General features: G+C 42.3%; 1 protein-coding gene across 1 annotated transcript in view; it reads left to right on the forward strand.

Moving 5' to 3' along the window:
- The first annotated feature begins 381 nt into the window (after nt 1-381).
- STK39 (serine/threonine kinase 39) overlaps nt 382-18,139 on the forward strand; it is a 323,317-nt gene continuing 305,559 nt past the window's right edge. Inside the window, exon 1 of the mRNA XM_043998694.1 lies at nt 382-601. Coding sequence (XP_043854629.1) covers nt 397-601 — 205 coding nt within the window. The 5' untranslated portion in view covers nt 382-396. The remainder of the gene's footprint in view (nt 602-18,139) is intronic.

Raw genomic sequence — 18,139 nt, forward strand, 5'->3', positions numbered from 1 at the left:
TTCCCCCTCCTCCCCCCCTCCTCATCCCCTCCCTCCTCCTCTTCCCCTCCCCCTTCTCCCCTTCCCCCTCCCTCATCTCCTCCCTCCTCTTCACTCTCTCCCTCTTCCCCCTCCCTCCTCCTCCCTCCTCCCCTTGGCGTGCTCAGCCTCTCCGCTCAGCTCGGCTCGGCTCGGCTCCCCTCCCCTTGTGGCTGGCCCTGGCAGGCAGGCAGGCAGGCAGGCGGCAGGCGGCGGGCGGGCGTCAGGCAGGGAGGGAGGGAGTGCGCGAGCCCGGGTGAAAGGTGTCCGCCGGGAAGGAAGGGAAGTTAGGAGTAGCAAGAAGGTCGTTGGCTGCTCGGGGCGCCTCTTCCCTCCCCCCCACCCCAACCCCCCACCCCCTTTTTCTCCAGCAGCATCATGGCGGAGCCCGGCGACTCTCCTGTCCACGTCCAGCCCCAGCAAGCAGCCCCGGTGGCGACGGCGACGGCCGCGGCCACGGCAGCCCCGGTTCCGGCGGCGGCGGCGGTGGCGGCGGCTGCCGGGGCGGCCGGAGCGGCCTCGGCGGCCCAGGCCATCGGCTGGCCCATCTGCAGGGACGCGTACGAGCTGCAGGAGGTGATCGGTCAGTGCTGCTGCCGGGCTCACCCGACCCCGGGGCCCGGGAGGGAGGCTGGGTGGGTGGGTGGGGTGATTGCCCGGGAGGGAAAGGATGCATGCATGCATGCATGCACGCCCCGTGGACTAGGAGGACGAGGATGAGGAGGAGGAGGGGGCGGCGGGAGCCGGCTTTCGCGGCCTACCGGCTTTTTCCCCCCCGCACCCCTTGGGAACCTCTTGGTGCAGGAGGCCGGTCTGTGGGAGTGCTTGAGCTCGGCGGATGTGACTCGCACTGCAGCCGAGCCGCAGAGTGCAAACTTTTATCTCCTGGGTCCCTGGCAGCCGGGGAGGAGTGAAGAAGGGACCGGTTTCCTCCTCCTCTTCTGGTTTCCCTAGAAAAGCCAGGAGCCCCTTCCAGATGTTCGAGGCGGGGTGTGTGTGTCGGGGGGGGGGTCGCATGCATGCAACTGTTTCTGCAGCTGGGGACGTCCCCCCTCTCTTTGACTCGCCTCCACCTCTTCTCTCTCGCGTACGCTTGGGGGTCTCGTAACTCTTGCGGTTCTGTCTGCTTTCTCCTCCCTCCGGGGCCTTTTAACCTTATGCTCTGGGTTTGGGTTTATCTCTGTGCCCTGGGGCAGTGTGTGTGTGTGTGTGGGGGGGGGGGGGAGGGGGGCCGGGGGGCGGGCGGGGAACCGGGAGAAAGAAGCTCTCCGGATCTCGGTTTGTGTTTGTCTGCATCGTTGGGGTGGTGGGTGGTGGGGTTGGGTGTGGTGTGGGGAAGATGCTTTTTCTCTGGATGTGACGCCGGCCGGCTCGTTCTCTCACTCTCTCTGTGCAAAACCTCCCCCCCCCCCTGCCGCGCGTCTTTGGGAAGCCCCCTGTGCCAAGCGCGCCTGCCGGTGCCGGGCGTTGCGCCTTCCCCAAGATGGGGGCGCGGTGCCCGTGCCCGTGCGCGCTGATGCTGCTGCCCTTGCTCGCTGGTCCAGCGCTGGCTTGCGAGCAGTGAAACCTTAGTCGTCCCGCCTGCGATCGTCTCCCGGCCTCTGCGGGGGCCTCTGAGTCGGCTCACACACACCACCGTAGCTTGCATTTTTAAAAACCTGGGAAAGTTCCACGTTGAGGCCGGATGTGACCTCTCTCGGGCCACTAACGTAAAGGGCCAGGTTGATTTCAGCTCGGGCTGGTGGTTTCCCTCCTTGGGGCTGGCTTGTTCAGGTCCTGAAACCCAAGAAGGGAAACCTAAGTGGCCAGGGGTACACACTGGTTCTGCATTCCCCACCTTCCCTCCCCACCCAGGTTTGTGCGCCATATTCAGTTCAGTGGGCGTGGGGGTACTTAAACCGGGTGGTGAAGTGTTTAAGAATTTTTCTATTAAAATGTTTTTGAGACCCTTACTTTTTCTAGTCTCCCTTTTCTTTTACAGGTTTGATCCAACTTTGGGAACTTTTATCACCTCCTGTGTAAATGTACAATATTTAGGGTTTAGGCAAGTGGATACCTTACCTGGTCAGCAAATCTAGGGTAGAGGAAAGTGGGGTTTAAGTACACTCTTGTGAAGTAACTACAGACAGGATTGTTTTTGAAGGGGTACAGATTCTTGAGTATATAGGTATGGGTGCTTGTACTATGAAAACTCTCCATTCAATACAGGTCAGCAACTTCTGGACACGAGGAAGCTAAATGGCACACAGCCAGTTTTTCAAAGGCAGGATTAAAACCCAGGTCTTCCTTATTCTTAGAGGGGATCCATTTTTCATTCTACCACACTGATAAAAAAGACTTCCGAAGTTGAGATGTATCCATACCTCTTGATACTTCTCTTCTCTTCTCTTCTCTTCTCTTCTCTTCTCTTCTCTTCTCTTCTCTTCTCTTCTCTTCTCTTCTCTTCTCTTCTCTTCTCTTCTCTTCTCTTCTCTTCTCTTCTCTTCTCTTCTCTTCTCTTCTCTTCTCTTCTCTTCTCTTCTCTTCTCTTCTCTTCAGCTGTAGATATGATCCCAACGGTATGAAACTCAAGAGAGAAGGTCTTTGAACTTTCATACTTATTAGAAGTTTGGAACAGATTTCTAAGGACTAGTCCCTCTCCCCCATCCCCCAGGCGAGCTACATAATATTATTTTGGAAGTCCAGGATTCTGGACATTTTTAGTTGGTTCCTGTTGTTGTTTTTAATGGCATTAATGATGTGATATTGCTTTAAAAAATAGTCTGTACAAAAAGAAAGTGGTAGTATCAGGCTTATTATTTCATTAGGGTTAATTTACAACCCATATATTTAAAAATGAATCTCTACTTGAATTGATAATTGTGAACCATTAGAGAAACTTTTGCCCTTTCCATTAAAATAATTTAAATTAAAATTAAAGTGATTTTTTTCTTCTTGCTGTAACATTGTTGACTTAATTATTAGTTGGTCACTTTAATACAAAATCACCCATTTTCTTGAAAAAGTTTATGAGAAAAGCTTGTTTAATATCTTGGCCTGGCTTTCTGCACAACTGCACTCTTTGCCCTATTTTGCTCATTGTGTAGTTTGTTATTTCCTTTAAGTGTTGTTGATGAAGGGACAAACTATATAAAGTATCTCTTTGGCAGCAATATTGCAAATAAATAGGTGGATCTGGGTGTTGCAGGGGATTAATGTTTACAGGGTATCACTGTAAACCCATTTCTACCAAGCCTTAAGAATAAGCACTTTTTAAGCTAAACATTACACATTAAAGTTAGTAGTACAAACACTGAACCAGTTTCAATGGAAGTTCTAGTTTTAAAGTCTTTTTGCTCTGGAACCACCATACAGCAGGTGTCATATGGTATCCCTTTCCAGCAGTATAAATCATGACCAGCAGGAGGCCCAGAAATGCCTATTTGGGTAGGAGAGATGAGAAACTGTTTTAACTTGACAGTGTGGCATAGAATACTTTTCTCTTTTCCTTCTCTGTAGAGGTTTGAGTTTCAGGCTTAGGAGAGATTTGTTTTACTGAGAATCCAAACAACCCAAGTTCAATGAGTTGGCTTTTTTTTGGACCCCCTCAAATAAAATAGAAGGCTTTGCTAGTCTAAAAATAAACTTTTCCCTTTTATTGACCTTGTTTGTCATCCTTGTTGTATGAGCTCAGTGAGAAAATGGTTACAGTCTACAGTTTTATAATTTTTAGAAGCTGTTGCAGACTAAAACTTTACCTTAAGTATAATTGAGGGGTTATATGCTAGGGAGAGGTTAGAAATCTGGGATTTCTTTCTTCAGCTGTCAGTATCTTAATCATAGCATGTTTCAAATATTTCTATAACTCAACATTTCTTATACAAATGTAAATAGGTGAAGGAAATTTCCATGTCTTTCATACTCTTCCTTTCTCTTCACTTGTTTTCATATGTACTAAAAAAAGCTGCTTTCTTTTATCAAACAATCAGTCTTTATTATAATTTAATCAGTTTTGATTTGAAAAACAAGGAATAATAAGGGAATCCCCAAAACTTTAATACCTGTGTGTGAGAATATGCCTCCTGGTGGCATCCTGTGAATCGTGTTTACAATCCATCTCTTGTTTTCAATATTTTCAGTTAAATGAATTCTTGTTGAATTGAGTGAGAAATTTTCTGCTGTGATTTCCAGAAATGGAATGTAATGTTATTTTCTTGATGAAGTTTGGGAAGACCAATTATTTAAAACATTTTTCTACTTGCCGCATCCATTGCATTGCCACTTTTCTCTTCATTGCTTACAAATACTTTCCTGAATTAGATAATTTTCCAGGTTTGCCTTTCAGCTTGTATGTTTCCTTTCCCCTATTTTATACTCTAAATAATTCTGCTTTAATCAGATCTATTGCTTATCCTTGCCATATATATTTCTATTTATTTATCTATCTATCTGTTTATTTTTTTTTGTGGGGCAGTGAGGGTTAAGTGACTTGCCCAGGGTCACACAGCTAGTAAGTGTCAAGTGTCTGAGGCCAGTTTTGAACTCAGGTCCTCCTGAATCCAGGGCCAGTGCTTTATCCACTGCGATTCCTAGCTGCCCCCTGCCATCTATATTTCTGAAGTGATGAGTTTAGAAATCATCACCCTATCTTGTGATTACATAGGCATACATAATTTAAAATGTCATCTTCTGATATATCTGCTGTTAATTATTTAGTTCCTTGTTTTTACTAATAATCACTTTGTTGTATCTTGTAGAACATGATAACTTTTTTTTTCTTCTGATTCTACTCTTGGTTCTGGAGTTTTTGTGTTGGCCTCTTTTAATCCATAATATTTTGGTGTTGGAAACTTTTTGGGTTTCCTTAGTTCTTAGTGGAATTTGAAATTTTTCTTTTGAGGATTTTTAGTAATTTTTCTTATTTTTGACATATCATTTGCAGTATTTGAAGGGGCAGATTCCACTGTGACCCCCCTCACTCTGTCTTCTCCCAGAAATCTTTTTGGTCAGAGAGCTAGAGCTGGAGGATATCTGAGAGACGACAACTACATCTTATAGTTGGTACTGAAATTTGGGTAAGTCAAATGACTTTATCCAAGGTCACCCAGGTAGTGAAGGATTTGGACATAGGTTCTCTGACTTAGAACCAGTGGTTCTTTTTTTTTTTTTTTTTTGGTGAGGCAATTGGGGTTAAGTGACTTGCCCAGGGTCACACAGCTAGTAAGTGGTAAGCATCTGAGGTTGGATTTGAACTCAGGTACTCCTGAATCCAAGGCAGGTGCTTTATCTACTGCACCATCTAGCTGCCCGGTCATTCTATTGTATGATAGCATTTTATAACTCCAATTAATTTAAAGTTTTGAGTTTAAAATATTTTCATTGCATCACATAATTGGAAATTTGAATAATTTCTTTAAAGCAGTGGTTGTAGATTTTTCCTCTTTTTCTCATTAGACACCAAATGGATCATTGACCTAAAATGTTTTATTTTCTTGAGTTTATTTTTTGCAGGATGCAGAACACATACTGACTAGCCTGTCTTTGCAGTAGTTTTGGACTTGATTTCTAAGCATCACTGCCCTCTTGCCTTTGATGATGAGTCAGGGTCACATAAGAGGTAGCTCATTATATATTAGTCAAAGGAGTATGTACATAGATTCTCTTGTAATTGTGTATGTGCCATCTTTGAGTACATATGTATGTGTGTATATATGTATACAAACATAATTCTTGATTGCTAGTATTCCCAATAGTAAGTAGGTGATAGAGATCTAGAAGAATATCTGGATTCTCCTTTTCTTGCTTTCCAGATTGGACAGGTAGTGATATTCAAATTCAGATTCTTCTCCACATCCCAGTAATGAAGATAGGTCATCATGTCACAAAGTCTCATTACCTAATTCGGACATTTTTGATGGTTTTATTCTAGAGAAAGATCAGGGAGGGGCTGTTAGGTGGCGCAGTGGATAAAGCACTGGCCTTGGGTTCAGGAGGACCTGAGTTCAAATCCAACCTCAGACACTTGACACTTACTGTGTGACTCTGGGCAAGTCACTTAACCCCAACTGCCTCACCAAAAAAAAGAAGAAGAGGAGGAGGAGGAGGAGGAGAAAGATCAGGGTGCTGTGGAAGCTGCTTTGGGAAGCATTAGGAAGATTGTGGCAGTGGAGTAGATTTTTGGTCTCCTGTGAAAGCTGTTATCTCATTGATCTGTATATAGACTCTGATCTTGGAATCCTTTAGATCCTGTGTCTTGCTATCAGTATTAATTTTATTATTAGGGTGTGATTTTTAATCCTAATAGTAAAAGGCTTGAAAGAATTGACTAGGGTACTATATAGTGTTCATGAATCTTTCTATCTTAAATTTTTATCTAAATTATTTTTAATTAAAATTTTTTTTAAGCCAAGAAAAACATTTACTGAAATAACTTTTACAGGTACAGTTGATATTACAGTGGGAAAAGCCTGTGGTTAATAGGAAAATTAAACCATAGATATATTCTATTCCTATTTTCTTCATTTGATTTATGCACTGATTTGCCTCTTAGCTCTGATTTGTTTTCCCCTGTGGCTATTTTCTATTAGTGTTAAATTTTTGATAGTATTTGAAACAGGAACTAGACTATATGCTGGACTTTGTCCTAATCTTTCTTATTTGTTGGATAATGCCATACAAAGCTTTAGAAATGCAGAATCTCAGAGTTGGAAGGGATTTCAGAGGACATCAGAGGCATGTGTCCATATATCCCTAAACCAAAGTGACCTCTACAATATTCCCAATAAATGGTTATCCAGACTTTGCTTAAAGATAGCAAGTGAGGAGGGGAAATCCCACTGCCTAAGAGATGGCCCTTTCTACTTTTGCATAGTTCTGATTGTTAGGCCATTTTCCTTGAAATCAAGCCTGAAAATTTCCTCCTTTCAGTATTTAACCATTACTTCTAGTTTTCTCCTAAGGGTCAGAGCACAGTTTATCTTCCACATGACAACCTTTTAAATAGGTATTGTGTTTCCTCTAAATCTTCTCTTCTCTATGATAAACATCACCAGTTTTTTTTTTTAAACTGATTCTCATGTTAAATAAGACAAAGAAAGCCTGCATATGCTGTGAAGTTAAGGCCCCTTCACTATCCAGGTTACATGTCTTCAAACATGGCCTTTATAAAAATGTGGTGCCCAGAAGTGAATGCAGTGTTCCAGATGTTTTTTGATTAAGGCTGAATACAGCATGCCTACCATCACTCCAGTTGCGGATACTTGTCCCCATTAATGCAGCCCAAGATTGCTTTAGCTTTTTTTGGCTGTCTTTATTACAGGCTCATTGATTGATTGGCTTCCTTATCACATCGTTGATATATTGAGCTTGCAGTCCACAAAACTCCCTAAATCTTTGCCAGATGAACTGTCACCTAGCTACATCTCCCCTATCTTATGCTGATGATGAATTATTTCATCTATAAAATTAGGGGGGTTGGATTAAATGACCTCTGAAGACCTTTACAGCTCTAATTCTGTGATCCCATGAAAATGCATGCAAATTTTATTTCCTTTGAATACATGGTTTATCCAAAACTCTTTCCTTGTTCTATTTACTATTTTATATTGAAGGACGACATAATTATTTGAGAGAACTTTTGTACCACTGTGTTTTAGCACAAATTTAGCTCTGATTATGTTTTTGCTTATAAAAATAATTTTGAGAAACCTTTAAGTCTGAGATCTTGGTGGGTAAGTATGGTCCAGGGGCCTGGGCAGGAGGGCCTTGAGACCCTCTTGGGGAGTCTGAGGTCAAGACTATTTTCTTTTCTTACTTCCTTTTTTTTTCTTCAGGGCAATGAGGGTTAAGTGACTTGCCCAGGGTCATACAGCTAGTTAAGTGTCAAGTGTCTGAGGCTGGATTTGAACTCAGGTACTCCTGAATCCAGGGCCGGTGCTTTATCCACTGTGCCACCTAGCTGCCCCAAGACTATTTTCATAATAATAAGGCATTTACATTTCTAGTAAAGTAAATATTGATACGTAGAACTCACCCATATAAACCCACTTGAAAGCTCTTTGGCAAGTTCTCAATAGTTTTTATGTGTGTAAAGGGGTCCTGAGACCAAAAAGTTTGAGAACAACTGCTTTAGATAAAGCAGTATTGGCAGTTCTTTTCCAATACATGATTTACTTTGGTATGAAGATGCTTTTTATCATTATTATTGTTATTGTTGTTGGCAGTAACAACAATAATAATGGTAATAGCTAACATTGTTATAGTGCTTTAAAGGTGCAAAAGCACTTTACAATTATTATGCATTTTGATATTCACAACAACCCTATGAGGTAAGTGCTGTTAGACTTATTCTTATAATGTGCCAAGGGTCTGTTGGAGTTGCTGTCTGTTGGTTGGCAGCCTTCAAACACAAAAGAGGTTGAGTTCTCTCTGGAATGTTCCTGGCAACAATGATTCCTTGTGTGTGGTAAGGGCGCTAGTCTTGAAGAATCTTGGTTTGTATTTTGGTTCTGATGCTTTGTGACCTTGGCCAATTCACTTTTTTCTCTGTGAACCCCATTCTCTAAGTGAGGCTGTTTTTTCATTATTCTCCTCATAGGATTATTGGGAAGAAAGCTCTTTGGAAGCCTTAATATTCCATAAAAATGTTGTAGCACTCTAATACTGCCCAGAGATAGGTTCATCAGAGGACCTACCTCCAGTTGAAAAAAGGGAGATTCATTTCCAGCAAGACTGCCTACCTGGCAATGATGTTCTCAGCCATTGTAACTCACAAAGGCCATCAACAGGGCCAGAGAGGGGTTGTGATGTGCACTGGTGAGTCCTTTACCCCTCCTGATGAAGAGAGAGATCATCAAATAGTGCTAACTTTGGACTCTTGATGATTCTGGGACAGAATATTAGTCTGGCTTCCTACCAGGAAAGAGAGAAGCGAGAAGAGAGATGACTGCTGTAGTTTCCTCCTCTTTCCCTCTGCTAGCATTCAGCTAGAGAGTCAGGGAATTTAGGAAGTAGCTTGGTGCTGCAGTGCATAGAGTGCTAGTCTTGGAGTATGATAGACCTGAGTTCAAATCCTGAACTTTGACTCTGGCCAGTCACTTAATTTTGGTTAGTCTCAGTTTTCCTTATCCATAAAATAGAGATAGTAATGGCAAATGTAATTATATATATGCAAAGGGCTTTGCAGATCTTGAAGAGCTTTCTAAATGTTAGTTGTTCTTGTGATTGTGAGGAGGAAGAGGATGGCTATTCATTGCAGAAATGGGTGACAATTGAGAAAAATCATATGAGCTTTAAGAAACCATCTAGTCCAACTTCCACATTTTATAGATGAGGAAACTGAGGCCCTGAGAGTTTTAAGTGAATTGTCTAAGGTAGTAAGTGGCAAGCCTGAAATTTGAACCCATATCCTCAGACTCTACCCACCTCTCTTGCAGTTTTTGAATTGGTGCTTACATTCATTGTCAGTTGCTGGCTCCACAAGTGGTGAGCATAACTTTCACAAAGGCTGCTGTAGAGTAGCGAACATCCTCTTCTAAAAAAGGATGTAGCAGTTGGCTGCCAGGGCTGCAGTTTTCTTCCACCTCCGAGTTCACCCTGTGCAGGTTGCCATGTTGGCAGGAAGTGCAGCTGACTGTCAGAGAGCTAGGAGGGAGGCCAGGGAAATTTGCTTTTAGGTAAAGTCATCATATGCAGACCAGAAGGGCCTCCTCCCCTGAAGGGGAACATTGCTTGACTTAAAAAAATAAAATAAAATTGCCCTGCTGGGGTTCTGCATACCAGTATTGTTAACGATGGTGCTGATTTAGGGCTTTTCCACCAATCAGCTCAAAGAGCTTTGCAGAAATTAGCTCCTTAATCCCCACATAGCAAGGGTAAGCAATTCTAGTGTTCTCTGCCTTCCTGAGTCCTGGAGGTAGGTGAGCAGAGGTGGGGCGAGATGAATTTCTTTCTCTCTTAAAAGAGGGGGTTGGATTGATCCTATCTTGAGGTCTTCTTCAGCTCCAATATTCTGTCTTGTGAATCTATGAAGGGAGTTTTCTGAGATCAGAGAAGCAGAAGTGCAATTTAAGAAAAGGATGAAGCCTACACTTCCAGGGAATCTTTTTCTTTGGATCTCTTGAGTTGAGATCAGAACATCCTTCTCTGTTTTCTCTGCTGCCTTAACTTTTTCTTTAGTGATCCACCTTTCCAAGTTTTGTTTTGTTTTGGAAGGGGAGAGGGTTGGGGGAGGCCTAGGTAGTTGGGGTGACAGCACTCATACTTAATCCTGGACTTTTTTTCTGAATACATTTCATGAGCCATGTTTAGAAGTCAGGATGGGAGAGGAATTAGGATATAAGAAGAATAAGCAAATCTCTGGGAAGGTGGGTTTCAGAAGAGGCTTTGTTGGTGGGAATTCTCCATTAAAAATATAAGGTATTGGGGCGGCTAGATAGCACAGTGGACAAAGCACCGGCCCTGGATTCAGGAGTACCTGAGTTCAAATCCGGCCTCGGACACTTGACACTTACTAGCTGTGTGACCCTGGGCAAGTCACTTAACCCCCATTGCCCCGCAAAAAAAAAAAAAATAAATAAATATAAGGTATTGAGGAATCTAGTGGCCTCCCGGTTGCTGGACCACGGATTTGTTTCTCTTTTTAGTCATCAGGACTCAGAGATGTTTAACTTCCCTATAATATCTTCTCTGGGTTTTCCTCTACTGGAAAGAGATATTTTCACATCATTAAATGAATTGATTCAGTCTGTTTCAGTGCCTAGATAGTTATGTCTAAGTCATAGTGTTATGACAGTTTAAAAAAAATGACTTCCAAGATTTTCCTTAGAACAACACGATCTTTGATGCTGGGGAGTGGGGGTTGTGTACGGGTAAGACCTTATTATACTTTGTTACAGAAGCATCACAGGCTCTGCGTAATTGAGGAACTTTGGAAAATTGGAAGTCTTTCTGACAATATAGACCAGCAAGGTTTTTATTTCCAGAATTGGTTGACTCAGTTCCTTAGACAGTAGGGAACCATTTAACATTTTTGAGCAAGGGAGCGACATTCATTCAAGAAGCATTTAATACTTGTTTCCTAGATGCCCTTGTGATATAGAAGATGAGTATCTCACAGAGAGCAGTTGTGAGGCTTGTGGTGTTCTGAACAGACTTCAACAGATAACAAACAAATGAGGAACTTTGATGTTATTGGGAAAGATGTATGCTTGAAAAAAAGATGGTCTGGTCACATGGTGAGGGTGAGGTTTGACAAGTGGATGACAGGCTTGAGTGCTTAGAAGATAGATAGCAAGGAAGGCTTCCAGTGCTTTGGGTAGACTTCTGGAAGGCCATGCACAAGAATGTACAGCTGCAATTTCTATTACTGGCAAGAATATCCAAATGGGTGTGATCACAGATCCGTCTGCTGATGTTCTGGAACTCTGTAAACAAACATAGTCCCATACCCTCCAAGAGTTTCCATTCTTATCTCCTAGAAGACCTTACATCTCTTATGATTGGAGTTCTACCATAAGAATGCTGATCTAGCAACATTGTTTAGCTTAGACTGGAGAAGGGAAAGACCAGAGGCTGGGAGAAGAGATAAGAAGAGATTGATCTATGGTATCATCATTGGGCATGAAAAAGGGGGAGTGGATTAGAGAGATAGTTTGGAGATAGCAACAATGGGACTTAGCTGTGGATGGAATTCTTTTTCAGGTTTGAGTTGTACTAGCTGACCATGGAGATCCCTGCCAAGTCTGCACTTCTATGATTATGTCACAGCTTAGTATGTGAGGGGACAGGGGTATATTACAAGTCTTTTCTCTCTAGCCATCTGCTCAGTTGAGACTATACTAAAACTTATTTCATGAAGTTTTTTGAGCATTAAAAAGCCAATAGAAACAAAATCTTAAAAGTATTACATTTTACTTCATATTGTGGGATTAGATAAATTATAATTTGTGATGATTGGTCTTAAGAAGGCTTGGAGGCCCTGACTGTTGTTATATATCTTTCACACCTCTAAATAAATGATAGCAGTTTTGCAAAATGGAGTCAGGAAGACAAGTCCTCTCTCATTCCTCCTGGCTATGTGACCCTGGGCAAATCACTTAAGTTCTCAGTGCCCTGCATCTCTCTTAGATTAATAAAATTGCAGAATTGTTGCCAGTTAGCATTGGTGGAAGGGATTTTTTTCTCTAGGAACTCCCTCTACCATTAAAATCAGAGAGGCTGACCAAAAAAACAAAACAAAACAAAACCCAAAACAAAACCGCCTTTTTTTGGCCAGGGTAATGCCTAGAGGAAAAGAGTTTGTACCCTAAGGACTACCTTTCCATCTGCTGTGCAGCCACAGCTTGTCTCCACTAATTAGAATTCGAGACACTTGAGAGCAGGTACGTCTTGCTTTTCTGTATCTGTGGTGTTTTAGCACAGTGCTTGGACCATAGTTCTTAATCTTTCCCATTCCATTCATTAGGTTTTATTAATTTATTATTTTCTCAGGTGAAATATTAATTTTTGTGGCTGCCATGTTTCCAACCTTTGGTCTTTGCAGAAAGCCATTTGGGGTTAAGTTATATGCCTAATATAAAAATAATTTGATTGAAAGATGGAGATGACCCATAAAGTTGGTATTGGTTAATTTTTCCATGTAAGGGACAGATCTTTTGGAGACTAAGGTCATTGGAGTATTCTCTTAGTTGGGGTTGAGATATTAGCATAGGAAGGGAGATGTGGCTTCTGTAACTTGTATTTTCTGGATTGATTTCTTGTTAACCTGTATTGTGTAACTCTGACCTCAGCCCATGTTGTTTGAGTAGCCCTTTCAATTTATAGATTTAAATTCTATCCTTACTTTGATAAAGTCTGGCTGATGAAAGTGATGGTAGGCATTAGAATACAGTAGTCAAAGAAGTGGTAAGGTAGAATTCTATAATATAAAGGGGACTTGAGAGGTCATTTCAAGCTCCTCATTAGATTGTAAACTTCTTGAGGGCGGGGACTGTCTTGTGCTTCTTTTTGTATATCCAGAGCTTAGCACAGTTTAGTGATCGATTGAAGGACTGATTAAAGCCCACTGTGTCTAGAAGAGGCTGTGCTTTGTCCCTAAGATCACACAGGTAGGCCCAGAGCCAGGACTAAAACACAAATCTCCTGACTTCTAGCCCAGTGTTTCTTCTATTTTGCCAAACTTCCTTTCTGCCAGTGGAAAGGAAGAGCATTGAAGCTAGCAGGTGGGATATGGTCTACTGACCTCAATGAATTTTATAATTACTGTTTTAGTAGAAGCAATGTGTGTGTCTGCCTAGGGACAACAATTCCCATACAGGTATAATGATAATACTCTTATATTTATATAACACTTTGGTCAAGAAATATGAACAATATTTTGGAGATTTTTAAAAAATCTTTTGCAGTAACCCTTTGCAGAAAGCTGACTGTTGAGAAGAATTGTCTCTCTCAACTCTGCACAATTGAGGGAAAAATGAAGTCTGAGTAGTAGATTTCTCTCCTGGCCATCCCCAGCAGTACAACTGGCCATTTGCCAGGACCCAGGCCTGTGTGCTTAGGTATTCTTGAGTGAGTTCACAGAACTGTCTTTACCAATCTTTACCATTCACCCTATCACCGGAGCTTCCCACAATAGTATTTAAATAATGTTACTTAAAGCACAGGTGTCAAGCACACAACCTTCGGGCCACTACACTCCTGAATGCCAGAGCCAGATTAAAATGCAATTTGGGATTAAATATTTAACAAAATAAAGACACTTAACGTGGGTAATGTTAATAGGTGCTTTTCCCAGTCAAAAGTAGCCAGCAGGCATCCCTGTGTTGGTTTCACGGTTTGAGTTTGAGTTTGAGACCAGTGACTTATAACAAGACAGTGTGTGTGTGTGTGTGTGTGTGTGTGTGTGTGTGTGTGTGTGTGTGTGTATATGTAAACTTCCTCCATCAACACAGATAGGAAGTGGCAGAGGTGGGATCTGAACCCAGGACTTCTGACTCTCTGTCAGGTGCTTTATCCACTGGACCTTGATGCTTCTCAAGATCACTGCTCTCTGACCCAGATTCTGTGAAGCAAACCTTCTTGTAACAGTTCTGAAATCTTGAAGACAGTGTAGGTCCTATGTTAGATCTGAAGGAAAATGTACTTGCCTTAAAGAATTTCTTAAATATCTGTGGATTTAGTCTCTTGACTAATGAATATTATGGCCTCCAGTGCTGCAACATTGGGGTTAATTAGAATAGCTGTTTTTAATTCTTTCCCCCTAGTGTGTTTGAGGATTGACATTGATGCTGATTTTAGGATTGTAGAAGTCAGGTAGGCTAGGGGAATGTTTTTTTCAGTGTGCTCTGCATTGGGAATCTGGTCAGTTCAGATTTTAAGAGGAACACTGATTCCCTATGTGTATTGAAAATGGACACCGTTGATGACGTGAGGGGATCGTTTTGAAGTGCGAGGGTTGTTGTTTTTTTTTTAATCTCCCTGGTTGAGCTCTCACATCTCTCTGGGAATGTTTTTTTTTGTTTTTGCTTTTGTTTTTGTTTTGGTAAGTGCTTGTGATTTCAATGAAGAACAAAACACTGCACTCCCTCCACGTTCCCAAAAAAAGTCAATGGCAATTTTCTAAAAACTTAGGAAAACATTATTTGCCTTTTCTTGAAAGATCATGGCACAGCACTACAGGGACTTATCTGGCCTGTGACCGGGCAAGGACTCACTGTCCCTGTGGTAGGAAAACCTCCAGAGTCCTGGGATCTCGGCTCCATAGGAAATGGATACCCTGGGGGACCAGAGTCATCTCAGTTTTTTATCCCATCCTTTATCCTGACGGGGAAAATCTGGCTTGGTAGCATTTTTGGTGGGAAAAAAATAAAAACACAAAAAGAAACAGTTGCTCCTCTAGGGAAGTTTTTAAATTAATTACTGTCAGAGGCAGTCAACAGCAGTGTTTGTTGAAATCACTGAAAGATTGGACTTAAATTCCTGCCCTTTCTGATAGTTTCTGGCTTAAAGCAGAGATAGAAATATGTATTTTTACTTTTCAAAATATAATTTTCATTACGTAGTCTTTCCCACAAGCATCTAGAGGACTAATGAGACAGCTCTCTTTGGGGAGGGAGTTGGCAGTTTGCAGCTTTGCAGGATTTGGGGCAGAGTATAACATCATTCTGTGGCATGAAGTTTGGGGGCAATGAGAGACAGGTCAGAGAGGACAAAGACTTGGAGGAAGCTCTGTGGGAGCAGTGAGCAGAGGGAAGGAGTGGCTGTGAACTCAGCCTTTGAAAAAGGCTACATTTAGAAAGTGCAAAAGCCCTGTGGTCATCAGGCCCCAAACCAATTGCATGTGCAGTGTTATCCAAAGTGGATCCCAGTTTATGTATGTTTAGAGGAGTATGTATGTATACAAAAAAAACCCAACCATATTGAGGGCTTTATGCTCTCCAGCTCTGACTAAAATAACACGGTTTGGTCTTTTTGATCATTGAAGGTTTTGAGTTATATATAATTGATTGCAGAAGGGGACCTCAGAGTATCTGTTTCAACTCCCCCTACTTCCTCTCTTGATTTTATAAAGGAGGAATATGAGAATCCAGAATCTTAGAGTTGGAAGAGACCTCAAATAGCAATGATCTTGGCCAACTCAAATCCTAATCGAGAATTTCTTCTACAACACACAGAAAGAGACTCACTTGGGGTGGGGGTGGGGGGGGTGGTCAGAGATGTTGTTCACTTGCCTCAGTAGCATCTGACTCTTTGTGACCCCATTTGGGATTTTCTTGGCAAAGATACTGAAGTGGTTTGTCATTTCCTTCTCTAGCTCATTTTATAGATGAAGAAACTGAGGCAAACAGGGAGAAGTGACTTGCTCAGGGTTACACATCCAGTCTGAAGCTGGGTTTGAACTCAGATTTTCCTGATTCCAGGCCTGGGACTCTATCCTCTTTCTCACCTGGCTACCTGGGTTCAAATCTTGCCTCTGATGCTTATTATGAACCTCCCTGGGCCTAAGTTTCCTTATCGGTAAAATGGGGAGGTCGGGCTAGATGGCCTCTCAGTCCTCCACAGATCAGAACCAGTAGTGCTCCGAGGTCGCGGCTTCTGGAGGCAGTCCATGATATTTTTGGAAACATCTAATTATTAGGAAGGCTTTGCTTAGATGGAACTGAAGTCTTATTTTCCATAGGAGAATCTCCCATAGATCCTGGTGGATCCAGGTGAATTTTCCTTATATGTGACAATCCTTTGAGTATTTGAAGAATTCTTTATATACTTGAAGCATTTGGGATTCTGTCGGTGCCTAGACTTTTTCCCCTGCTACGGACAACAATCCCTCTCACTTGGTAGTTGGTCTTTGATCGTTGCTGTGACTCAATGTTTATTACCTTGCAACCAAGCTGGTGATGAGTCTTAGCATCTCAGCCAGGCTGGCCCTCGGATGACACACGCACTGACACACGCACTGTCACTGTTTTGTCCTCAAAACCTTTCCATTATGGTTGACTGCCCAATTAACTTAGACTCTTACCTAGAATAGGTTAACAGCACTTGGGCCACCTCTAAGCCAAAATGAAGCATACTATGAGAACTTGGTGAGCAGGCTTTGTAGACTACAAAACACACACATACACACATACAACCTCCAAAGAACACCGACTTTGGAATCGGTACAGGGATCAAACCTGCATGTGTCATTCATGGAAGTGCTCTTGGCCTCAGGATCCTTATTTGTAAAATAAGTCTGTTGGATTAGAAGGTCAGCCTCTAAAGCCCTTTCTGGTTTTAAATCTATGACTTTAGGATGCCGACACATATATACCTGCTAAGGATCGAACTTCTTAGGGCACTTTGGTGGTAGAGACAAAGGAAACATGAAAACAACTGCTTTATGAGTAGTTTTTGGTGGAGGAAATAGTGTATGTAGGGAGATCTTTACCCTCATCTTTTTTGTGTTCCTTGTGTGAATGGTCGTGTTCCAGCGACTGGGGCTACGTAAACCTCCCCTTCCCACTCCACACCCTCCAACTGCCTCCTCCATTGGCTGTTTTGTATTTTTGGAGTCCTAACTGCAATGCCTGACCTTAAACCAGTGTTGTTACAGAAACAAAAACGATCATGTTTAAACTTTATTATTTTAGAGATTGGAAGAGGTATAGGAGAATGAAACACATTGTCCTCTTCTTGGTAGAATCAACTAACCAGTAGGAATTTATTAAGCACTTACTTTATTCTAGGCTCTGTTAAGTGCTAGGGAAACTGACCCCCCCCCCCAAAAAAAAAAAAAAAGCAAAAACAATCTCTGATCCTAACAGGTTTATATTCTAATGCAGGAGACAGTGGTATGAGTAAAGAGATACTTGCAAGTTAAATTGGCCTTAGGGAGAAGGCACTAGCATGTGGGGAGTGGGGTAGCGGTCCATGAAGGACCTCCTGGAAGAGATGGCCCCTGACCTGAGTCTTTTTTTTTTTTTAAATTGCAGGGCAATGAGGGTTAAGTGACTTGTCCAGGGTTACACAGCTAGGAAGTGTCAAGTGTCTGAGGGCAGATTTGAACTCAGGTCCTCCTGAATTCAGGACTGGTGCTACTACTGCACCACTTAGCTACCCCCTGACCTGAGTCTAAAAGGAAGGCAGAGATTCTAAGAAGTAGAAGTTAGGGGGACAACCAATGAACAGGGCCTGGGATGGGAGTTTGACAGTTGTACAGTATGATGGGGGAAAAAATGATCCCTCCTGGCTGCTGCATAGGCTCATGACAGTAATGGTTGCCGCGTTAGTCAGTTTTGCTTAACTTTTATGTGACATAAGAAAAGTGTGTGTGTGTGTGTGTGTGTGTGTATGAGAGAGAGAGAGAGAGAGAGAGAGAATCTGGTGTAAAAAAACAGGTGCTAAAAGAAAAAAAGGTGGGGCAGCTAGGTGGAGCAGTGGATAGAGTCCTGGACTCAGGAGTACCTGAGTTCAAGTCTGGCCTCAGACACTTAACACTTACTAGCTGTGTGACCCTCGGCAAGTCACTTAACCCCAATTGCCTCACTAAAAAAATAAAAAGAAAAAGAAAAGAAAAAAGGATAGAGGGATGTTTTGAATCATCGCTAAGTTGTATGGTTTCTTTAAGATATACTTTTTTTCTGTCATTCAGTGATATAGATAT

The sequence above is a fragment of the Dromiciops gliroides genome, chromosome 3 (assembly GCF_019393635.1).
Source record: "Dromiciops gliroides isolate mDroGli1 chromosome 3, mDroGli1.pri, whole genome shotgun sequence".
NCBI lineage: Eukaryota > Metazoa > Chordata > Mammalia > Microbiotheria > Microbiotheriidae > Dromiciops > Dromiciops gliroides.